This window comes from Vigna umbellata, chromosome 7 (genome assembly GCF_029865625.1).
Source record: "Vigna umbellata cultivar VRB3 chromosome 7, Vumbellata_1.0, whole genome shotgun sequence".
NCBI classification, from domain to species: Eukaryota; Viridiplantae; Streptophyta; class Magnoliopsida; order Fabales; family Fabaceae; genus Vigna; species Vigna umbellata.
Window position 1 is genome coordinate 49638106 of NC_142171.1, and position 24233 is coordinate 49662338.

Consider the following 24233-nt stretch of genomic DNA (forward strand, 5'->3'; position numbering starts at 1 on the left):
GGGTATTCCCTATACTATCCCATATGGTTTGCTGCACTGTCACATTTTTTTTTAAATTTCAAAATTATTTTTTATATTTTAAAAAATTTTACACTTTCACTTCTTTTCTTCAACGGACGGATGATTTATGTATTTTTATAATTTTTAGTTTATTAATTTATTGTATTTTAAATTAATATATAGATATTATTTAATTTTTTTAATTTATTACATAATTATATGTAAATTAATTTTATTTTATTTAATTAAATAATTATTATTAATTTAATTAAATTATATTATTTTTTATTTAATTATGTTAAACGGATATCTCATATTCATTAACGGATATGTTGTTCAAGTTTTTTTTTAGTTTTTAGTTTATTAAAATATTATATTTTAAATTAATTATAGAGTATTTAATTTTTTTTATAATATATTACGTAATTATATATAAATGAATTTTATTTTATTTAACAAAATAATAATTATTAATTTAATTAAATTGATTTTTCTTTTACTTTAATTATGTATTATTATTTAATTGACTATTTAAATATTTTTTATTTGATTAGTTAAATGGATATGACGGATGTGGCCAACGTGTTTTTTAGTTTTTAGTTTATTAATTTATTATATTTTAAATTAATTTATAGAGTATTTAAAATTTTTTATTTTTTATATATACAAATAAAACACATTATTAAAATAAAATCTAAAATATAAAACAATAAACTAAATTAATAAAAAAAATTAAAAGACATAACCTTTTACGGATGTGAAAATCTGTTTACGGATATCAAGATCTCTTTAAGGTAAAACAAATGTCAGGCAAATTGAGCATGGGTGCAAGAAGCATTTGATGGTGGTGGTGGAGAAGTATCTTTAATTTTGAGGTGCTTCCACTCTGTAAATTTAAAATGGGTTTGATTAATGGTAGAATGTAGCATAAATATGGATTAATGAAAGATGAGCAGAAGCATAAGTGCAAGCTCCACTTATGTCAAGCACCATAGTTCTCCGTTTTCTACCACTCCGTGTGGAGTTATATCAATCTATATCACAAGGTGAACATTGACCGCTCTCATAACTTAGATGAACATGCACTTTGAATCTCTCAGAGTGCTCACTATTCTTTCTTGGGAGATACCACCCACCCCAACTAAATAACGTGCCTTTTGTGGTCATCTTCTACTTCCAAATTACAATAATTAGTTTTATATATTCACTGACAAAAAATAACTATTTTTTTTCTTTGTAATTTTAGTTTCAATTAAGAAAAAATGAATTTTTGTTTCTGTCATCTATCCTTTTATTGTGGATTTTGTTAACATTTATGTTAGTATTGGTTTTAATCAACCAGAACAACTTATTGCCTCCTGTCTCCTGTCTTTCTTAGTTTAAGAAAACAGTAGTTTTGTGTTTGCCAAAAACTATATATTCCACTCCACGAAAGAAAAAGAAAGAGAGCTTTTTTTCTTAAATAAAGTTCTTTTTCCATCATGCTATGAACAATTAGTCTTTTATTAGAAATTCCTGTTGGTAGAAAAAAAAATGATGATATGGAAGATGATTTGACATGCCTATAAGAGATAAGTGGAAAAAAAACTGAAGTATTAATGAATGGAGCTGTGGATTCCATTAGCCTAAGCAGGCATCTAAATGCGTTGGTGTCTACTGCCCACAGCCAAACACCATGGCATCATATGCACATCTCCTGCCATTGGCTCTCTTTCCCCTACCCTTTAACCCTCTGCTCACATGAAAACTCACATAAATATATATATATATATATAAATATAAATAAGAGGAAACCAGAACAGAAAGATAGAGGGGAGCAAGAAATAGTAAAATGTGACTCTATGATACTCCACCAAACCCTGCGATCACGCAACATACAGATTATAAAGAGCCATGTCCTCCATGTGATCGTTTGTCTTCCATTTACATTAAAAAAATGAAAGATTCCTTCACTCGGACGAGTAAATTATGTCTTTCGTATTTATCTCCTGTTTGTAGTTTCCAAAGAGATGATGCCGAGAAGCAGATTTTAACTGACTCTGACATCAGGCTGGCTAAATTAGGTTAGCTTTTGTTACTTCTACACTTTTTTTCTTTTTAACTCCTAAGTTTTGTCTTCTCTCCTTTCTTTCCATCGTTTCCCTGATTAGAGGTACTTTCAGTCACTGCTTCCAATCACCACCATATTCATCTGGACTTTGCTTACTGCTGGAGAGAATGAAGTATATCAGCAACATTGTTCCCATGCTAGACCTGCAATTTCAAGCATCCATCAACTGAGCAATTCACGGCAAAAGACAAAGTAGAAGCCAAGGTAATGGATCTGATTATTAAATATTAAAACAAGGGAGTTGAATCATACACGGTGGCAAAGAAAAGGAGAACCCTTTTAGGATCGAGGGCCCATGAAGAAGGTCGTCTGAAACTATTTCTCCGAGTTATACTACATTTGTTTTCTGTGGGGTTACCAACGATGTTGTTGGTTGTCATAGTAATCTGCTGATAGACGAGTGGGTTGATAGAATGATCCATCGACCCTAATGCCATCCCCGCTGTCTTTTCGAGCGTGCAAGGCCCAACAAGTGTACCTATATATACAGATCAATGATATCCACAACCATAATTAGTATAAGGATTTGTATGCTCCTAAGTTGTTCAAACTTCAGATAATGCCAATTCTTGTGGCCCCAAAATGTGGGGTAGCCATAAACAACAAACATGCCATTGTATTGTACTTGTACCAAATTGATTCCCCCCAACCAATTTCCCTTTCAGTTCTACTAGGATTGACCAAGGACTCCATTTCACACAGGTAAAATGTTCCATTACAGCGACAGGTTCACGGAGTGGGTAGCCCTTTGAAATAGGCCTTCTGAAAGAAGGATAAAAATAAAACCATCCTAACTAATCTTCAACTACCAGTGAACAGCAACCAGGTCAAACAATGGCAACATCCTCATAAAACTTAATTTACAGGTCACGTTTGTGTTTGAATGTGAGTCCAAAACCTAGTTATAATGACTTGAAAGAATAATAATACACATCATAATTCAGTAAAGACTTAACAATCAGGGGACACCCATCTTGTCATGACATAGGTACAGGTTGGTAATGAAATATAATATATCATTTACGTACATAAACCAAGGTATGGAGGAGACATTTCAATATGTCACCTGTGTCCTACCTGCGTATAAACAAATCCAGATTCTATACTGATGAGCCACGTCCACAAGGGCCAGATAATGGAAACAAACAAACGTGTAGATAATTGTATTAAAATTCTGTTGGACCAAAGATACACAGCAGATGGAAATAAAAAGAAATCCTGAGTGATGGGATCGTTCAATCTACGTTAATAAAAGAATATGGATCTTAATATATTTATGTTGGAGTAAAATAATAAGATGAATAAGAATGTGAGTTTTGGAAGAGCAATGTGACCTTTTGGTGGGCATATGGTGGGAACGGTATCCTTTTCATAAAGTGTAGCACTGCTCTTCACCTTCCTGTCACCCAAACGCAGGGATCCCTTCCTGGAAAGACTCCTCTGCGACTTTTTTGAGAGTTCAAACAATAAAATATTAACATAAACTAAATTTAAAAGTAATAAAACCATTGCAGAAGTGGTCTTCAGAAGATAGTTCGTTCCATACGCATATTATGCCTGAAATAAAAAAGTGTCCTTCTTTCCTTTTGGATACATGGCATGCCAAGATAGAGATTTGAATGAAAGTATTTTAAGTGGGACCTATTTTCTCATACCATTGATCTGGAACTGAATGAGAGTGAATACAGTGCTTTTGGTAATTCTTATTTAATACTGGTTAAAATTGTTAAAAAAATATATTAAAATATAATTTAATTAGTAATTTGATTTTTATATTTTTTTTACTTTTAATATTTTTAAATAAGTTAATTTGGTTTTTGTCTGTTTGAACACTTGTGGTTTGACATGAAATATCTTATAGATTTGGACACACGTGTCTTTCAAATCGAGTAGCATTAATGTCAATTTAATATAAACATTAAATTCATTATATTTAAAAAATATTAAAATTTAATTAAATAAATAAATATAAAAATAAATAAATTATAATTCTAAATATATTAATTAAATTACTGATTAAGACTAAAATATATTATTAATGCTTTAACGATAATTTTCAATAATTTCAGCATTATTTTTCTCAACAAAATATTTGTTAGTCCGGTATTAAAGATTATGTATGACTATAAGAAAATAGAAAAAAGAAAAATAGACTAAGAATGTTGAGTTGTTTAGTAAACTAAAAGCAAACGAGAAACAGAAAAAATATTTTAAAATCTTTATATTTAATTAATTCATTAGAAAATAAAAAAACACATAAAATAAATAAAAAAATTAAAATTATTTTGCATCACCTTTCTTCCTATCAAACATCACACATTATTTATTTATTCCTTAAATAAACTGGCTAGTCAAATCCAGTAACAGGCTAACGGAAATAAAGAAAACACAGCTCAGAAAATTACAGAACTTAGGGATAACAAGATGCAGTTTCCAACTGCAGGCATTCAATTCAGAGAAGTAACTTCTCTCTTCGTTTTAAAATTTTTATTTCACCTCTTTCCTCTGTTAATGGTGATACAAATAAACGAATCACAGGGCACAATAAAGTGAAAAATGGTTAAACTAAATAGCCTAGGAATAAGTAATGTTCAAAACCATAGCTAAAAACTAAATAATGATTGAGAGAGACATTCATCCTATGGCCGCAAAAGTTTAATGAGTCATTGATAGCTTGTTGTTATTCTTTTTCCTCTCACTTCAACCCCTAATAATGCCACCGTTTATTATTAAGAAGCCTAATGTTCCAAAAATGCACAACAAATAATCTTTCTGGCTTTAAATTATGTATTATTATTAGTTCCAGCAACAAACAGAACACCCTGTTTTGTATCTAAGTTGAAAGTTCAAGAAATAAAAGAAGTGTAAATTAAGCCGTTTCTGAGAGAAGAGAGATACCGTAATTTTCGAATTTGCATTGGTGGGATCTTTGTGGTTGGCGGAAGAAAAGGCATCCATATCAATCACAAAGCTATCGCCTTTCTCGGCACTGTACCGAAATGCGCTTCCTCTGTTTTTCTCTTCCGAAATCAAATCCTCGTAAGAAGATGATGACAAATCCTGAGAAACTCAATGCAAAACTAGTAAAATGAAACTGTCACAAACCAATAAGATTGAACAGAGAATAAGTAAACCTATTCTTACCAACTTCGGGATTTCCGCCATCTCCATCAGTTTCCCAAGAGAAGAAAGAAAATTGAAGGAGTAAGTATGTTCTTGCGTAGGGATTGGGAGATAGCACAGGATATACCTGATTGGAGTCAAAAGTATATATTATTAATAATAATAATAAAATAACACTTAATAAACACCAATTAGAAGATGACCCGTGAACCGTAAATCTGCACTGAATTAGCCCATTTCATTGGTTATGGAAACAAAAAACCCCAAGAATTAATTAACGAAGAAAAGAAAACCCACTTACAGAGGCTAACGTGGCGTGCTCTTCATCTGGGTCTTGTCTTGAAGAATGGATCCTGTTTTCTTATGGAAATGAGATGAACAGAGAAATTGACAGAGAGAGAAAGAAGAAAGTGTTTGTTGTGCTTAGAAGGATGGTGATGCTAACTTATGTTGGGAAGGAAGAAAGAAATGTGTGAAATGAAAGAGTGTATGTATGAGAGAGAAACAGAGAGAGAGCATGAGAGCCATGATATTGGGTTTGGTTTGAGCCTTCTTTTTGTTCTCTGTTTTTCAAGTTTTTCAAGTTTTTCAAGCTTTTAAGTCTCATGCCATTTGCTCAATTACTAATTTCTTATTGTTTTTCTTAATTTTGTATTTAACTAATCCTAACTTTTAGTTTATTATTTTAATAAACTAAAATTTATTATTTATTTTTTATCATTTATAACTTATAAAATATTAGATTATGAGGATATTGTTGACTTTGTCTCTATTAGACCTTATCCATAGAAGATTAATGAAATTAAACTTGTTTGATAAACAAATTTAGTCAACCATTTGTATTTTATTTTTTCTTTGATTATATATTTTATATTCTTCCTTATATATCTCTTTTCTTTTATTTATAAACATTTAAATTACATTTTATTGTCTTCTTTAAAAAAAATATAATATAGTATTGAAACACTAATTTATAATATAAGAGTAAACTTTCCGAAAATGATACACATGAGCTTCATTGTCTCCCTTCAAGATAATTAAATCCCGTGGAAAATATTTCAGATATATAAATTTTACAAGAATTATCCTCAGTGAAATATATAAAATTTATATATTTAAATATATAATAAAAATATAAATACCTAAATTGTATTATACATTTAAATCATAATTAGCAATGTTTTGAATTATATAATTAAATTTTATATTTATGACTATTTATGATCATTTATGATGCTGAGACAAGTTTTTTCTTGATAATTTTTAAATATTAAAAATTAATTAAAAATAAAAGGAAAAGTAGTTAAAAATAATCTTTGAAGATATTTTAACCTAAAACATGTCCATTTTAATTTATATGAAAATTAATTTTATAATAAACAAAAAACATTTTATATAGCATTTTATATCAATAAAATTATTCAAGAATTAATTTACCAGAAAAACTACAATTTTTTAGACCTAAATAGATACTTACTATACAAATCTAATAAATACTTATTAATGGTGTCAGTTTTCAATAAATGTTGTGACGAGGATGCTATTGCATAAATGAATATACTAAAAATATTATTCTTAATAATATTAATAACCTTTTTTAAGAGAATACGTTTTAACAATAAAAAGTAAAGTGCATATATACATATAAATTTACAATAATTTATTAAGTTTAATTTTGATGAGGTAGTAAATAAAAAATAATTGTTAAGCTCTTTGTATTTTAAGTTATGTGTTTTTTCAGTACAGTCCTGAAAAAAAAAAAAAACTTCTTTGTGTTATTTTTGGAACGTGACATTAATGTATTTCATTTTTATTTATATATTTAATCTATTATGATTATTTAAATTTTATTATTAACATAAGGATTATATTTAATCGATTATGATTATTTATAAGTTATAATTATCAGTGTAAACATAAGTATTATATCCTGTTTTCTTATTTTTTTAAATATTCATAAATTATTTAAATTTTAAAAGTTGTAATTAAAAGAATAAAATTAGAAAATAAAAATGTATCTATAATTATAAATATAGATAAAATAAATTTTAATTATCGAAATAAAAAATATTATAAATAATATTGCATGAATAATTTTTTATTATAAATTTTAAATTAAAAAAATAGTTATAATAATAAAAGATTAAATAATTCTTTATAACGAGTAACTATTTAAATTAAAAATGATAAATTTGGAAAATATTTTTTTATTATAAATAATTATTTAAATTAAAATGATATTTAAATAATAATTAAAAAGATAAAATTAAAATAAAAAAATAAAACACGGAAGAGTGTCATCTTTATATATAATTATATATATAATTTTATCATTTTTGTGAATATATTTATTTTCTAATTTTTCTTTTAGTATGTATTTTTATTTAATTAAAATAATGATTTTTTAAAATATAACTATTTTCACTTCAACTGCTTTTAAGTTAATTATTTTTTAAAACTAAAATAGTTATTTATAATAAAATTAAATAGATATAAATTTTCTATAATAAAATCATAAATTTTATTTATGTGTATTTTTATAATTATTATTTTTTATTTTTTATAACCATGATGTAAACACACATAAGTAATACAGGTGTTTTCTCACCATTATGATAGTAATGTAATAAAAATATAGTTCATTGAGATTTCCTTTAGGTTTTGACCAGTGAGATTTCACAGTAAATGATTACGATTTTAAATTATTTAAGTGAATTTAAATCTGTTCCGTGTGGATTGAAAATATTTCTTAACCTAATTAATCTACAAAGATTTGAGATTAAATGGAGTAACTCACGTAAGTAAACTATTTTTAATACATCGAAAATAAAGATTATTAAAATATTATTTTACACTGCTGCTTTTAATTGCTATAAAACAAGATAAAAAAAAAATACAATTTGAATGTTATTTGTATTTAAGAAAAAGTGTAGAATAATAAAAAAAGTATTAAGTTTAATAATAAATAAGTATTAGAAATTAAGAACAAATACCAATATACTTAAAATATTAACCTTCAAATATATCATCACAGTTGTGAAATATTAATTTATAAGTTTCTATTTGTAGAAGATAATAATAATAATAATAATAATAATAATAATAATAATAATAATAATAATAATAATATAATAATAATAATAATAATAATATAATAATAATAATAATAATAATAATATAATAATAATAATAATAATAATAATAATAATAATAATAATAAATAAACTCTAACTCTCAAATTGGTAAGTTTTGGATCAATAAAAATTTAGGTCATCAAAATTAACTTAAATCAACTTTAAATTTTCAAAACTCAAGGGAAGTAATTAAGTAGAATCTATTTCCACAATTCTATCAAAAGTAGCATTAATTTATTTTAGTACAAATATATACTTCAAAATTATTTATTTATAATATAAACCCATCATAGTGTTAACACTACGTGGATACAAACAATTAATCTCGTGTCTAATTACAATTCCTATTATAAATTACAAATGCAAGAACTATAGATTACAAATAAATTTGTTCTTATGATCATTGTTTTAACTTGTCCTTAGAAAAAAAATTATTAATTCTGTACGAGTGTGAATAAAAGTAATAACTATATTGGTCTTCGTTCAATTTAAATACTAAAACTCATTTAAGTTATTAGATAATACAAAAAAATTCATATTAATTTTTCTTTAATTATTCGATTTTAACCTATTTTTAAGTAACATGTATTGATATTTTTATTTTCATTTTTTACTTATTAATTCGTATTCATCCTATTTTGAAATATTTATACAATAATAACTTTTGTTGTTGACATTTAGTAAAGGATAATGATACTTCAACATTTTAACACTGTCTACGTGTCATTCTGTGATTGGTCTATATTGGTGTTTATGATTATTATTATTGATTATGGAATAATTTTGGACCAATCACAGAATGACACATAAACAGTGTTAAAATGTTGTCAAAAAAATGTTGTCAAAGTATCATTATCCTTTAATAAAAGTTGTACCTAAGGATGAGAATGATGATAGATGAGAAATTGGTATTAAAACAAATATGAAGACAACATAAATATATACATACTCATTTTAATTTTTATATTCAATTAAAAAAATAAAGTTATTATCAACATCCTTATTATTACATGTTAATCAAATTATTTTTCATAATTGATTATCAATACTAATTTTGCAATTTTTTCTTTTCATTTCTTACTTATATTTTCTCACTTTTACTATTACACGTGGACCTGATATCGTGGAGTATCATATCATACTTCTTGTACTGTACACTACTGATAACAATAGTCAAAAGACTATAATGAACACAGAACACATCACACAAAACACAAAGCTATAATCTTGTGTTGATTCGGACACATTCATCAGATCAAGGGTGTTCAGAACAACATAATATTCTCTATATGAAGGTTGGATCACCTGAAGGTAGCAATTTCTGACTGTGACGTATTAGTCATGTTTAAGAAATGCATATATTCTTCCCTCGTTCATACTCAACAGCACATGCCAACCCTTTCACATCCTTTAACTACAATAACCTGCTGCACATTCACCAATCTAATGAAAATTAACAATCAGACATTTTTCTCAAGGATGTGTGAAGACATGAGTTTCTACAAATGGTTTTTAAAAGTGATAGGCGTGTTAGGCCTTATTGTTCTGTTCTTATGGCTGGCCATAAGACCCAAGAGTCCCTCCTACTCTATTTTGTTCATCTCCGTAGAGAAGCCCTCCAATTCAAATGAAAATGGTACCATCTTTTACAATCTTGAAATAGAAAACCCCAACAAGGACTCAAGCATTTACTATGAAGACACAATACTAAGTTTCTTATATGGGGAGCAAGAGGATGAGGTGGGGCAGACAACTATAGATGCTTTCCATCAAGCAACTAGGAACACCCGGGATGTATCTAACACTGTTAATGCCAAACCTCGACCATTCAAGCCTCTCTTGAATGCTATCTCAAACACAACCGCAGAGTTAAAAGTGGCTTTGATGACAAAATATCGATACAAGACATGGGGAATAAAGAGCAAATTCCACGGATTACACCTCAAAGGTATTCTACCAATTGAATCCAACGGGAAGCTCTCACGTAAGAAGAAAAAGTACCCACTTCACCGCAATTCCAATAAACTGGGGAAGTCCAAATTTTGGCACTGATATTACGACACCTACAAGATGCTTGCTTCCACCGCGGGTGTAAGCAGAAACAAGAATAAATTTAGTATCTGATGGGTTTGGGATTGATGTGGTTAAGTAGAAGTAAGGTTTTCTCTAGATCATAATATCTATAGTATATTGGAGACAGAAAACAAAGTATTAGGTACTTGTACATGTTTAAATGTCTAGTAATATGTACACATGTAATGGTGTGTTAATGAAACTACATATTGATTTCAGAATTTATTTTATGTAATCTTACAGTTCTCCAAATGAACAAAAATCTATCCGAAATCACAACCAAAAGTTCTTCTTGAGGAGAGTATTCAAACTCCACTAACTACCTATCAAAATAACATTTGCCGACTTCAAGGACTCCTCACCCGAGTCTGACATCTACTGGCAACTTGCCTGCGCCATTGGTGAATTGGAACCTGTAAAGCAGCAAATGAAGTCACTTTTATATATACCGAACAGGAAATAAACACACCATATTCTAAACTTCAGTGTGTTAAATCATTACAGCTGGAAAGCCACCATAGTCCCCAGGCTCTTTGATGTCCTTGGTGACAAAACTTGCAGCTGCAAGGCGAACCTGCAAATGCAGCGTAATCAGATATTTCTACTAAACCACGAGCTCCCAATTTCCTAAAAGTAAAAATAAACCAACAGCAACTGAATTTATATTTATTGCAATCAAATAGTTGATTAATATTTATCATCCCTTTAGTATAGAAAAAAAAAAATAGAAGGAACAAAAAAAAGAAAGATATAGATAAGAAATGAGAATAAAACATTATTTGGTTTAGAATGAATAAGTGGAAAGAAAAATATTTTTATTTACGATTAAATTTGTGGATTATTTATTATTGATACTATTACTTTTAATTATTTATTATTATTATAATAATAAAAGAAACAGAAGAATTAAAAGATAGACCCATAATCACTTATGGGTGTTCATAACCAATCATGGTCTAAAAACACTTCAGTCCAGCTTCCATGCATTTTTTTGCACTTATAAGTGGAAAGGCGGCCATGAGAACCATACTTTCTTTCTCCTCTTTCTTTCAAATATAACTCCAACCCAACCACACGATTTATACTCATTTCCTTTCCCCTTCCCACATTAGCACTACCAAATGACTTAGTCCAGAAAGCAAAGAATTTCAGGTTGCGTTGAGTAGTGAGTACCATGCAGTTGCAAATTATGCTCCTCATAGAATACTCAGATGACAGAACAGGATATATGAGTTCAGATAACCAACTCGCATTGTATGTATTCCCATTGTCTTTGAAAACTTCTACTCTACTACTTTCCAAAACCTATCTAGCTAATTGATTGAGGATAGAATTGGTCTCGTAACATACACATGATGTCCATTTATTCATTCACTAATAACTAATCGCAAGCCATCCTCAATGCACCGAGGCTATGAAAGGTTAGCATTGTGAGACCAGGAAACAAATACATACCTTTGATATGATAGATACATGATCTCGCACTGCTACCCTTCCTCCCATAGTCACATAATCTCCTATGCTGACACACACCAGAGTACCAAATTTGTAACTCAGAATAAATTCAAAAGCCTCATCTAAAAATTTAATTCCAATACAAAATGAATTTAAACACAACAACAAAACCAAAGTGCAAAACAAAAATGAATGAAGATGACATACGTTGCTGAACCTGCAATCCCAACTTGTCCACAAAGCAAACAATTCTTCCCAATTACTACATTATGGCCAATCTGCAGAACCAATCAGAACAAAAGAGAAATTCTCGTTCTTTCAATTAATAATTAAGAAAAACCTAAATGTTAACCTGAACTAAATTATCTATCTTTGAATTGTCCCCAATAACTGTATCTCGCCAGCTGCATAAACAAAAGCAAGTGAGAAAAAATAAAAATAAAAGCAGAACACATTTGTCACATGATTAAGCAAAAAAATAAAATCGTTAAATCACTAACCTGCCTCTGTCAATGCATGTATTTGAACCAATTTCCACATTGTTCCCTATTATTACATTCAATGTCTGACAGATTTAGCAACAAAATGTCAAATTAATTATTATGTCTAGGTCAAACTAAGCAAGGTGAATGTTAGATATGTAAGAATATAGTTTTCGAAAGCCCTTGTCAATATACAGAATTTAAAATCAATCACAGTAAGACTGACATACAACCAACCTGAGGCTTTTTTATCATGTTACCGTCATCATCAACGTAAAATCCAAATCCTACATCTCAAATGCATCAATATCATCACATATAAACTGATCTTACAAAAGACATGTCCCACATTAAATTAGTTTACTTAAAATATGCAAGTACCGGCTATTCAAAATTAAGCATCATCCTGAGAAAAAGGTAAAATATCTTTGAACTAAATATATTATAATTGTTTCACGCAGTGAGGTAAGGTTCATACTAGGACTGTTATTCTTTCTTTAAGTATACAGACAAGGAGGTTAAGAAGTCCAGCTTTACCATCTTGACCAATGCAGACGCCATTATGGACTACACATGAATCACCTATACAGCAATTACTAAGTGAGACATTATACCTGGAAAAACAGCAATTACTAAGTGAGACATTATACCTGGAAAAGTATAGAAGTATCAAAACCACATCAGATTTACAAATACAAGTTATTTTGCATCAGATATGACTAACATAACTGTGATTTAAAAATCCATATAAACAACTGATTAGACGTAAGCACGGACATGAACCTAAATAAAGGAAGAAAATATCTTTCAAATTTGAGTTATAAATGTATAACCTTTACCAATCAATTCAAATCATTGACTTTCCAAGTCAGAACATAATGAAGCAGTGTACATTTAATGCCTCAAAGCAACAGTAGCATCATATTGGTACTTTTAACAATCAACTTCTACCTTCTATAACACCATATCAAAATATGCTTCCATTGTATAGTATAAACCTACCAAGTAATAGCTAAACAAGCATCCAAGTCTATTACAAATTAAAGGACACAAGCAATATTAAAGAGAAGCAACCAAGCTAATAAAAAGTTTAAAGCGAAAATGAAACGATTATCAAATAATGATACCGATGGAACAAAAGTTGCATAGGTCTGTGACACAGAGAAAGGAACGTGTACCCTATCTTAGTTGAATGAGCAATGGTAACAGAAGGTCCAACAATAGTTCCAGAACCTATACGAACATTTGGGCCAACAACAGATTCTGAATGAACTACAGCGCCAACCTCTACAAGTGCTGTGGAGTCGATGCAAGCTGACTCGTGGAAAGTGCCACCACCATTATGCCATTTAAGAAATTTATCACCAAAAGAATCATCCTCTAATCTTGAAACACAAGACAACTGTAAAATATATTGAAAAGATGAAACAGAAAATATATTAAGAAATATATGTGATGATCATTCACCTGGAGAAGCAGAAAAACCGAGGAAAGCAAAAATACGTTGGAAGTTTATATTTCGATTGAGATTGAGAAAAAGGGGTTGAAGCGGAACAAGCAAAGGCAAATAACCTCCTTCCAGCCATAGTCATCGCATGATTCATTTGGCTTCGCACCTAGACAGCAACCAGAACAAGGGTTCCTTACAAGGTGGATGGAGCTCCGACCAATTTGGAGACTCAAATATGCGGGTGATCCGATCCGATCCGATCTCATGTTTAATCCATATTTGTTTTTATTCCATCTCATCTAGGATAGAGTCCTGCGTACTTTCTTATTATTTTAAATGTTAACTAAAAGTATTTAGAAAAAAATAAAAACCATAATAAAAAATACATGATACTATCACATATTTAATATTAGAATGATACACGTATAAATTTAAATATCAGGAAAAAAACATTATGATTATATAAATTTTAAATTAAAATATCAAAGAACAACTAAATAAAAATTAAATATTTATAAAAAAATAATAAAAAGTGTTCCTTAAAATTAAGTTATAAAAAACTGAAAGTAAAAAATTATAATAAACTTTTTAATTTAAAGAATAAATTAAATATGTTTTAATAATTTAAAATAAAAACATGTACTAGTACTAAAATGAGTACAAAGACATCTTCATTCTTATACCCAACTCAAAATAAAATTTAAAATTGATAAATGGTTCATTAGTCAATAATTGAAAAGTTGAAAAATTTCTAAAATTTAAAATGGATGTAAGCTATACAAATTTAAATATTCTAAATATATAAGATACTTAATTATTTTACTCGTTTTAATAATTGTCACATGCAATGAACGCTAAAAGTTATTAGTTTTAGAATGAGTTGAATTTTGTATGTGATTATAATATTAATTCAAAATATTTGTTGACTTTAGTGGAGACTAACCTCTATTAAAGAAATTGATGAACCCGTAATTTTGAAATCTTGTTTTTCTTCAATAATGTTTGAATCTAAAACTCGAAAAGTACACATCTAATTCCATTCATACCAAAACCATGTTGGTTGATGAGTTCAGATTAAGTAAAAATTTTAAAACACAAAAAAATTATATTAGCATGAGTTGTTTTTAAAAATATATTATTTTGCATAAGTTAGAATTGGAAGGGATGATAACTTAATTATCTTGATTTTTTATTATGAAATTAAATTACTTATTTTTTAAAATTAAAAAAAAAAAAGTATGACTGGCCTTCTCCTTTAAAAATAAGTAAAAAAGGTTACAACTAACAATGTTAAAATTATAATAGAGTAAGTTAAAATTAAATAAGACATATTTTTATATTCATTTGATATAAAAATAAAATGATGAATTTTTATATTTTATTAAAAAAAAAAGCAAAAGAGTAACAAAAGACAATATCAAATAAATATAAAAAAGAAATATTTTTATTTACATAATTTTTTTTTACCTTCATTTAAATTATCCTTATTTATTTTCTATTTTTAAAAAGTACAAAATTTTATTTTTTAATAACTATTTTAATCTTGTATTGTGTTAAAAACTTATCCCCTTCCTATTACTTTTTTTTCTTTTAATCTATCTATATAATATGTTGGCAGGAAAGAAACAAAGGAAACAAGTATGAACACTGTAGCAGCTGGTACTGTTCTATCAAATGCATTCGGCGACCACTCTGTTCTGGTGAACTATGTTCTCAAACCAATTACCAATTTGTTTTCCTCATCTCACTGTCAGTGCATCTTTTTCTGATCTATCATGTATGGAATCAAATGTTATTTAATTTAGTATAAGCGCGTCATTATCTGACAAATTGATTGAACCTTGTAAACCTAATTTTCAGGGTCAATAAAAAATAGTTCTTCAGCTTTCATTTAGTCAACTCTGAAATTTGGATATTACTTAACGTTTTAAACTCAGAATATCTTAATTTCCTCACTGACGTAGAACAAATAAACTCTGAAGTGTTTTCCTGTAATTGTAAATTATATTTTGGTTGAAGTCCAACCTTGTACCATTGCCGATAGTTATTATTTGGTTTGACCAATTTCAATGAATCACCTTCTTAGGAGCTTCTGAGAAATTGTAACCTCTGTTACTGCATAGGTAATACTGGAAGTGCAAGTATTGAAATAGTACTGCCAACTTCTAAATTATCATCGCCAATCGGAAGGGAAAAATTCATTTTTTCTCTAATGCATTCCAAACCCATTCAATTGCTGCTTCTTTGCACTTTTGCTTTGTTTTCAGATGTTGTATTTGGCGATCCTCCGTATAATATTTGTTCTTCAAGCGGCAGCTATGTAAATGGCGGTTCCTTTGAAAACAATTTAAACAACCTGCTTTCATCTTTATCCTCCAATGCTTCAGACTCCAAATTCTATAATACTTCTTATGGGATTGCCTCTGACAGAGTTTATGGCCTCTACATGTGCCTCGACTATATTTCAAATGATAATTGCCAGAAATGCATCGCCACAGTTACAGAGGAAATTGTCAAACTGTGTCCTCAAGCAAAAGAAGCAATTGTGTGGGAAGAGTTGTGTCAGTTGCGTTATTCCAACATTAATTTCCTGGGTAGTTTGAATGTCACGGGAAACATTGGCTTAGATAATGTACAGAATCTTACAGAGCCAAAGAAGTTTGAGTCTGCTGTGAATGAGACACTAAGGAATCTTACTAAGGTAGCATCTTTTCATGTTTCGGCTAACATGTATGCTACTGGAGATGTCCCCTTTGGAGATCAAACAATATTTGCCTTAGTGCAGTGCACCAGAGATTTAGCTGCAAATGATTGTAATAGCTGCCTACAAAGTGCCATTGGAGATATACCAAGTTGTTGCTATGCCTCCATCGGGGCCAGAGTTCTGAGCCGTAGCTGTTATTTAAGGTATGAATTTTATGCATTTTATAATGGTGTCACAGGACCAACAGATTCTTCAAATGGCAAGAAAGAAAGCAAAAGTAAGCAATTCAAGTCACTCTCTGGTTTTAACATGTGGTCTTAAGCATATTATAAACTGCAACAATTAAAATCAGCATTGGGTTGATTCTTTATGCAGATAAGTCAAGCAAAACATGGATGATTGCTGGAATTGCAGTTATGGTAGGCTTGGTCATAGTATTTTTCATTTTCGGACTGTACCTTTTCAGGAATAAAAGACATCGGCATGGTAAGTTGCAATATGAAAGTATGTTAAGCTTGTGAACTCTTTCCTTTTAGCAACTTATTTGATTCTTGTCTTTAGGTAAAAATGAAATAGAAAATCATAACATCAATCTTGGATCTCTTCGAGTGGCTACCAATAATTTTTCTGATTTGAATAAGCTTGGACAAGGTGGCTTTGGCCCTGTTTACAAGGTAAATAGAATTCAAGGTTATACAAAGTTCATTCCTTCCTGCTTGAATATTAATTTTATCATAGGAAAGTTCAGACAGATCTTATTATATTGTTTGTTAGGGGAAACTTGGTGATGGCCAAGAAGTAGCAATCAAGAGGTTGTCAGCTTGCTCTGAACAAGGCTCAGAGGAATTCATAAACGAGGTTCTTCTGATAATGAAACTTCAACACAAAAATCTTGTAAAACTTCTTGGATTTTGTGTAGATGGAGAGGAGAAGCTTCTTGTGTATGAATTTTTACCCAATGGTAGTCTTGATGTCGTACTCTTTGGTAAGTATATTTTTTCAAAGCGACCAATTACAGTAGAGTAAATTAAACAAACAGAAAATAGGTTGATTGTAGCATTCATCTTACTGCATATTTTCATTTTTATTGGATGGTTGGAATATGGATAGATCCAATGCAACGTGCACAACTGGATTGGAGCAAACGCCTCAATATCATAAATGGAATAGCAAGAGGGATACTTTATCTTCACGAAGATTCTCGACTGAAAGTGATTCATAGAGACCTAAAAGCAAGTAATGTATTGTTGGACCATGACATGAATGCAAAGATCTCAGACTTTGGAATGGCAAGGATATTTTCAGGAAATGAAGGTGAAGCTAACACTGCTACAATAGTTGGCACATAGTAAGAAACCTTTTTCAGCATCAACGTTTCTCCTTTATAGGTATATTGACATCCTTAACAGTAGCTGTATTTCCAAATTGCAGTGGGTATATGGCTCCAGAGTATGCAATGGAGGGATTATATTCCATAAAATCTGATGTGTTTGGGTTTGGTGTACTATTGCTTGAGATCATTACAGGGAAACGTAACGCGGGTTTCTATCACTCTAAAAACACTCCTAGCCTTCTGTCATATGTATGTGACTGTGTCAGATTCTGAACTTACTAAACGTGTTGTGACCATTATTCATTGAATTACTTGTGAACTTTGCATTGCAGGCATGGAGTCTATGGAATGAAGGAAAGGGTATAGAACTAAGTGATTCCTTGTTGTGTGATTCATGCCCTGGAGATGAGTTTTTGAGATACATGCAGATTGGACTACTGTGTGTTCAAGAGGATGCATATGATAGACCAACCATGTCTTCTGTTGTGATGATGCTGAAGAATGAATCAGCTACGCTTGGTCATCCAGAAAAACCACCTTTCTCTGTAGGGAGATTCCATGCTAATGACTCAGATTCACAAGAATGCTCAGTCAATTTCTTAACCATGTCAGATATATTACCCCAGTAAAACCTCTTGTTGTGTTTACTGTACTAATGGCTATGTATTACTTTTAGGAGTTTTTTTGCATGTAAAATACATACTTAATTAAGAAAAAGAGACCAGACTTTCCTACATACATAATTACGTGTAGTTTTGAGGAAAAGATTACTCCCATTGTAGATGTTCTGGGATAAAAACACCACATAAAACAGAAACAATTAATTGAAAATATTGATGATGAGGTATAAGAAAAAGACGGATAGAAAGAAATGAAAACCAGTAAGAAGTGGTATTATGATTTCTTAAAAAAAAGGAATTATTATTGTTGTAGTCATGATACATTTTTTATTTATTTTGTGCTTATCAGCCAAATTTCAAATTATTAATTCTTTGTCAAGTTATGAAATAGCATGCCATAAACATTACTTGGAACTTAGTTTATTAGAGTATAATTAACGATTAATAGTTAACAAATGACAGGTTGAAAGAGGAGTCAGTTAAACGTCATGTTGTCATTTTCCAAACTTATGAATATCGTGTTAATTCATAGAAGAGTTGGTCAGACTACAGAGTTTTTCTAACAAAAATTCCACAATGGCTTGCTAGGAAAATAAGCAGCAGGGCTGTCTGCAAGTTATGTAAATTTCTCCAAATCCGATTATTAAAAAAAATTGACTTTTGCTATCCATTAAATGAAGGAATCAAAAGTAAAAGGTTTTCTTTAAAAAAACATATAATACTAACATTTTATAAATATTTAAAATAGACTCATTAATAGCTCTTAAGGAGAACAATTAAAAAATATTTGATAATTACTTTTACATATCATAGAAAGTAAAGTTATTAATTTTTCAATTAAAAAAATAATCCATTAAATAATTTTGTTTAACTTTTTATTTTAAGTAAAATTATGTGTAATTTTTACTTCTAACGCTGATTTTTGGACAGTAAAATGTTTCATTAAAGTAGAATTCCCTTTAGAATTTTATGTTAAAAATGTAATCGTTAACAGCTAAGCAGCACTGTGCTTGTGTTTTTCGTTTTACTTTAAATATTCATGTACAGTTAAATGTATTGCATCATTAGGTTTCCTAACTGGCAGAAAAAATCCAATATATTTCGAATATTATTAATACTTTTTTTTAGAAAACGCACACTCAGACGATTATGTGTATTTATAGGTCTATTTTTAATAAATAACATAATCATTTTCTGATAACTTTTTTAAAAAGGATATTTCATTAAAAAAATATCATTATTGTTCTAAATTTAAGTTGAAACATACGTAGGACAAACTTAACAGAGAGATTGAATTTGAAGTTCGAAATTGGAGAGGCCATTTGAAAACATCATTAGCAAGATATTAACGGTAACAGATGTTTAGACACAATTATGAATAATTAAGTATATATATTAAAAAAGCAACAATTGTTTTTAAGTAGGCTCAGTCATTCTAATTAGTGGTGCTAACTAGCAGATTTATATAAGCATTAAAACAAATACCAATTTCAATTTTAATACATCAAATAGGATTCCAGGCAAAGGTTTACGAAATGTTCCTAACGATGGATTATGCCGTCCCTTGACTGTGACTGAAACGAAAGCATTAAATGTAAATTATTGACCATTTTATTAAATTAAATGAGAGAGGAAAAAAAGACTAACACAAGTAATTAAGAAAAAACATGGCATCATGAGGATGTGAAACTAATAATTAATACCGTTTACCAGTTTTGTGCTGAACCAAGCACCTTGTTGCTCCAGCCATTTTATGCTATCAATAGTTCATAAAACCATCATTATTATATTATCATAACAACTTTCATTCATTTCCCATTTTGCAACCAAAAATTCTAACCCTTTGGTGTGAATCTACATCGATCTTAACCAAGCTGCTGTTAACATGTTTGAGTGTCGTCTTCTGTCCAAAAGGTTATCCATGATGAACATGGTCAAACATAGACCTTCAGCTGTCCTTTTGTTCTTGTTCATCGTATTTATGTTTATGTCGTCTCTCAATCGCGTTTCTGGAGAAGACCCTGTTGATATTTACTGTCCCAGTGAATTCCCACTGTACAACCTCAATAGTTCATTCCATCACAACCTCAACCTTGTTCTGGGGTTGCTTTCCTCCGACACCGCTTCAAAGGCTGGTTTCTATAACACTTTTATAGGAGAAGAGACAAACAAAGTGTACGGACAGTCACTGTGCAGAGGGGACATCGGCAACTACACAGTTTGCAAAGAATGCATTGAGAAAGCAAGCCAAGATATCATCAATAGGTGCAGGAGTGAAAATGCAATGATATGGTATAACCTTTGCCAAGTACGCTACTCCTTTCAGAGCTTTGATGTGGTGGCTTACACCGGAAAGTACCCCAAGCAGAATGATGAGGAGAAGAATGTTTCTGATCCTATTCGATTTAGGGAATACTTGACTTTTCTAATGAAGAATCTCTCGAACGAGGCTGCTTTCAATCCTGTCAAGAACATGTTTGCGGCAGGTGAAATTGACTATCCTGGGAAGAAGACAATTTATGGGTTGGTCCAATGTACGAGGGACATGTCCCACGACGGCTGTAGCACTTGTTTGAGTAACGCCTTCACAGAAATCACTGCATGCTGCTCCTACAGAGAAGGTGGGATTATTCTTAGTCGTACTTGCAATATGAGGTTCCAAATGTCTCAGTTCTTCAATGCTTCTTCTGCGTATATGTTGGTTTACCCAACTTCCTCAGGTATGGTTTTTGAATCTGACGAAAAATACGTGCCCACTGCACTGAAAATTGTTCAATTCTGGTACTCACTTTCGTTGCTTTGCTTACGCAATTTCAAAATTCCATCTTTTTCTTTTGGATAGAGTCCGGTGATTAATTCTTATTCAAGTTCAATCTAAACATATTTCTGCTATTCCTATTTGTTTATTCATGTTTGCTAGAGGATAATTTTGAAAAACATAGTTGGATTATTTATTCCGTTTTTTAGTTTATAAATAAAAAAAAATGGTTATTATCACTGGTGATGTGACATTTCACATATCTTCAAATGCATGAGTTACTTTTGGAGTACATATACCTGGAAAGCGAAGTAATACCGCAGTCATCCTCCATACACTGAGAGTCATATTTCTTACTAGATAATCTTCTGTTCTCACAGTTATTTCACTTTTATTTTGTGGCCGTTCTTTAGAGTTTTTAGAAAAATAAATACAATTTATGAAAGTGAAAACTAGTAAGTTTTTTCAAGATTAAAATTTAAGTTAATTATAATTGTTGGACGGCATGAATAGGAGTTTAGATTGTTGTATCGTGTTGAATTCATCTGTGAAAAAGGTATTGACAAAAGGATGTTTTTTTTTTTTACAATTTACAAGGAGGGAAACGGAAGACCTGGATTCTTGTGCTGATTATATCTGGGTCGATTTTTGTATTAGCACTTGTTGTTGGGTTGGGCATTGCATGCTTACGAGGAAAGAAAAATAGAGACAGAGGTAACTTCTACAGTGCAATTTGTTAAGTATCATAAAACCATTTAAGAATCAGCTTCAACTTTCTTTGCTTCGTTTTCATTTGTGAATCGTGACTTCGAATGAAACAGATGAAGAAATGAGTGAACGAACGCTATTACAAGAGTTGACTACCCCTAAGCATGTGGCAGTCACAGAAGAAGGTGATTTGATTAGTTCCGAAGAACTGTTGTTCATGACTTTAGCTTCAATCAGGGTTGCTACTGATGACTTTTCAGATACAAATAAGCTGGGACAAGGAGGGTTTGGTGCAGTGTACAAGGTCACGTATATAAACCACTAAAAGCTCTATTTGTGGGGCATGCATGGTTGATATATAGTCCTCTCGCTGTGTTTGATTTTGGAATCTACATTGCAGGGTGTTCTGGCAGATGGTAATGAAATAGCAGTCAAAAGATTGTCGAGGAAATCTTGGCAAGGCATAGAAGAATTTAAAAATGAAGTTGTGTTGATTGCCAAACTTCAACACAAGAATTTGGTGAGGCTGTTAGGTTGTGCCTTGGAGGGAGAAGAAAAGTTACTGATATATGAATTCATGTCAAACAAAAGCCTTGATCAACTTATATTTGGTTTGTTCTTTTGCTCACCTTTAGATTCTTAAACCTTCTGCATGTGTAGCTGATTGGTATTTCGTCACAGTAGAAAACATCTGACTGACTCATGTTCTTTATTATGAAGATCCAGAAAAACGTTCAAAGCTTGATTGGAAGACATACAATGGTATTATCGATGGCATAGCGAGAGGACTGCTTTATCTCCACGAGGAGTCTCGCCTTAAAATCATTCACAGAGACTTAAAACCCAACAATGTGTTGTTAGACCACGAACTGTTGGCTAAAATATCAGATTTTGGTATGGCCAGGATATTTTCTGAGAATCAGAATGCAGCAAACACCAAAAGAGTTGTGGGAACATAGTAAGCCAATTTCATATATGCACCCATCTATATTTCTTTTAATATTTTACAAACTTGATTAAATCGCCGCTACTTTAATTGTAAAATTTTAGTTGGGCATTTAAGATTGTAAAAAAAATGGTACCAAATTTATGAAAAGTTATAACATTTATCAAATTCCCAAAATCGTGATATTAAAAATGGTACAAAAATCTATATTTTATTGAAGATTGTTTTCCTTGAACTGAACTATGAACCCATGCGCGATGTTGATGTTCAAACGATAGTGGATATATGGCTCCAGAGTATGCAATGGAAGGATTGTTCAGTGTGAAATCCGATGTGTTCAGCTTTGGCGTTATCTTGCTTGAAATCATCAGCGGAAAAAGAAACAGTGGTTTTTACCAAACCGAACTTGCCCCGACACTGCTGGCATATGTAAGTGAAACACTTTCGTCGTAACATAACATATATTAATGATTGAAACAAATGATGTAGTTCTGTTTTGTTTAACTGTAACTTTGGCAGGCATGGCGAGTGTGGAATGAAGGAAAAGCATTGGACTTTGTGGATCCAGTGGTGTTGGAATCATGCCTTGCATCTGAAGTTGTAAGATGCATGCACATTGGGCTTCTGTGCGTGCAGGAAAATCCGGAACACAGGCCCACCATGTCAGCTGTGATGCTTCTCCTGGGAAGTGAATCAATGGTCCTTCCCCAACCAAAACAACCTGCTTTTTCTTTGAGTAGGGTGCTTCGTCTCGATCCATCTACAAAAACCAATCCTTCAGGAAATGAGATTATATTTTCTGATATTTTACCACGATGATGGGGAAGACTTGGTCTACTTGTCATGTTTCATGTTCTAATGCTTAACGATAACAACAGTATTCTTGACCTATGGACAAATGTTCCTTTCATGGCTGTCCCCACCCAACCCATCCTCGCAGAGACTTTGGGTCATCGCTCATAATCACACTAAATGAAACAAATAAATAATAAATATCTTGCTTGACTTGCTTCATTGACTTCACACCTGCTTCTTTATTAACATCCATATTTCTAATTTATGCATTATTTTAATGTCACTTTTACATTATAAAGCTTATTCTCACACGCTGTGTTATTTTTTCATAACAAAATATGTGCAAAATAAATGATAAATAGGACAAGAAAGAAGATGACGAAAAAAGGAAAATAAAGCTTTTGAAAGAATGTTATATTATAGTTCATAGGAGAACAAAATGGCAAGAATGCAACACTGAAGTTATTTGATACATTTAATTAATTCATCAGTATCAAAGCTAAACCTATGAATATAGAGAACTAATCCTTTCAACAAAAGTA

At 30.5% G+C, this 24233-nt stretch overlaps 5 protein-coding genes across 7 annotated transcripts; 3 read left to right on the forward strand and 2 right to left on the reverse strand.

Annotated features, from left to right (window-relative positions):
• Positions 1–1824: 1824 nt before the first annotated feature.
• Positions 1825–5785, reverse strand: LOC124832040 (uncharacterized). 2 transcript variants are annotated; one of them, XM_047306156.2, is made up of 6 exons: positions 5535–5785; positions 5255–5360; positions 5009–5170; positions 3445–3550; positions 2363–2588; positions 1825–2253 (listed from the first exon to the last, which is right to left on the reverse strand). In XM_047306156.2, the coding sequence occupies exons 2-6, from the start codon at positions 5279–5281 to the stop codon at positions 2163–2165; spliced, it is 612 nt and encodes a 203-aa protein (XP_047162112.1). In that variant the 5' UTR covers positions 5282–5360; positions 5535–5785; the 3' UTR covers positions 1825–2162. The 2 variants fall into 2 exon arrangements, with proteins under 2 accessions (XP_047162112.1, XP_047162111.1); XM_047306155.2 differs by having other exon boundaries at positions 3445–3556.
• A 3923-nt stretch (positions 5786–9708) lies between these two features.
• On the forward strand, positions 9709–10497 carry LOC148196506 (protein NDR1-like). The gene has a single exon (XM_088094208.1). It carries the CDS (start codon positions 9709–9711, stop codon positions 10417–10419), a length of 711 nt encoding a protein of 236 aa, XP_087950334.1. The 3' UTR covers positions 10420–10497.
• A 129-nt stretch (positions 10498–10626) lies between these two features.
• On the reverse strand, positions 10627–14066 carry LOC148196507 (putative UDP-3-O-acylglucosamine N-acyltransferase 2, mitochondrial). The gene is given in 11 exon segments (XM_088094207.1): positions 10627–10853; positions 10943–11014; positions 11896–11962; positions 12103–12173; positions 12248–12299; positions 12396–12460; positions 12615–12664; positions 12915–12991; positions 13556–13757; positions 13845–13914; positions 13916–14066. Coding segments are annotated over 11 exon segments (858 nt in total). The 5' UTR covers positions 13982–14066; the 3' UTR covers positions 10627–10787.
• A 1393-nt stretch (positions 14067–15459) lies between these two features.
• On the forward strand, positions 15460–18608 carry LOC124820137 (cysteine-rich receptor-like protein kinase 10). Of its 2 annotated transcripts, XM_088094205.1 has the most exons (8): positions 15460–15576; positions 16095–16808; positions 16907–17017; positions 17093–17205; positions 17306–17516; positions 17642–17879; positions 17963–18113; positions 18197–18608. In XM_088094205.1, exons 1-8 carry the CDS (start codon positions 15468–15470, stop codon positions 18491–18493), a joined length of 1944 nt encoding a protein of 647 aa, XP_087950331.1. In that variant the 5' UTR covers positions 15460–15467; the 3' UTR covers positions 18494–18608. The 2 variants fall into 2 exon arrangements, with proteins under 2 accessions (XP_087950331.1, XP_047147737.1); XM_047291781.2 differs by lacking the exon at positions 15460–15576 and having other exon boundaries at positions 15927–16808.
• A 1739-nt stretch (positions 18609–20347) lies between these two features.
• Positions 20348–23715, forward strand: LOC148196508 (cysteine-rich receptor-like protein kinase 15). The gene is made up of 7 exons (XM_088094206.1): positions 20348–21204; positions 21840–21956; positions 22064–22254; positions 22351–22561; positions 22671–22908; positions 23175–23325; positions 23416–23715. The coding sequence occupies exons 1-7, from the start codon at positions 20370–20372 to the stop codon at positions 23713–23715; spliced, it is 2043 nt and encodes a 680-aa protein (XP_087950332.1). The 5' UTR covers positions 20348–20369.
• Positions 23716–24233: the final 518 nt, after the last annotated feature.

Bases quoted from the DNA above. Each gene is read 5' to 3' on its own strand.
- LOC124832040 (XM_047306155.2), bottom strand. From the start codon at position 5,281: ATGGAGATGGCGGAAATCCCGAAGTTG. The intron at 2,589-3,444 runs GTCACATTGCTC...CTGTATATATAG, and splicing joins CACCATATGCCCACCAAAAG to GTACACTTGTTGGGCCTTGC. The intron at 2,254-2,362 runs GTATGATTCAAC...TTGAAATTGCAG, and splicing joins CTCCTTTTCTTTGCCACCGT to GTCTAGCATGGGAACAATGT.
- LOC148196506 (XM_088094208.1), top strand. From the start codon at position 9,709: ATGTTTAAGAAATGCATATATTCTTCCCTCGTTCATACTCAACAGCAC.
- LOC124820137 (XM_088094205.1), top strand. From the start codon at position 15,468: ATGAACACTGTAGCAGCTGGTACTGTTCTATCAAATGCATTCGGCGAC. The intron at 17,206-17,305 runs GTAAATAGAATT...ATTGTTTGTTAG, and splicing joins GCTTTGGCCCTGTTTACAAG to GGGAAACTTGGTGATGGCCA. The intron at 17,517-17,641 runs GTAAGTATATTT...GAATATGGATAG, and splicing joins TCTTGATGTCGTACTCTTTG to ATCCAATGCAACGTGCACAA.
- LOC148196508 (XM_088094206.1), top strand. From the start codon at position 20,370: ATGTTTGAGTGTCGTCTTCTGTCCAAAAGGTTATCCATGATGAACATG. The intron at 22,562-22,670 runs GTTTGTTCTTTT...TTTATTATGAAG, and splicing joins CCTTGATCAACTTATATTTG to ATCCAGAAAAACGTTCAAAG. The intron at 23,326-23,415 runs GTAAGTGAAACA...TAACTTTGGCAG, and splicing joins CCCCGACACTGCTGGCATAT to GCATGGCGAGTGTGGAATGA.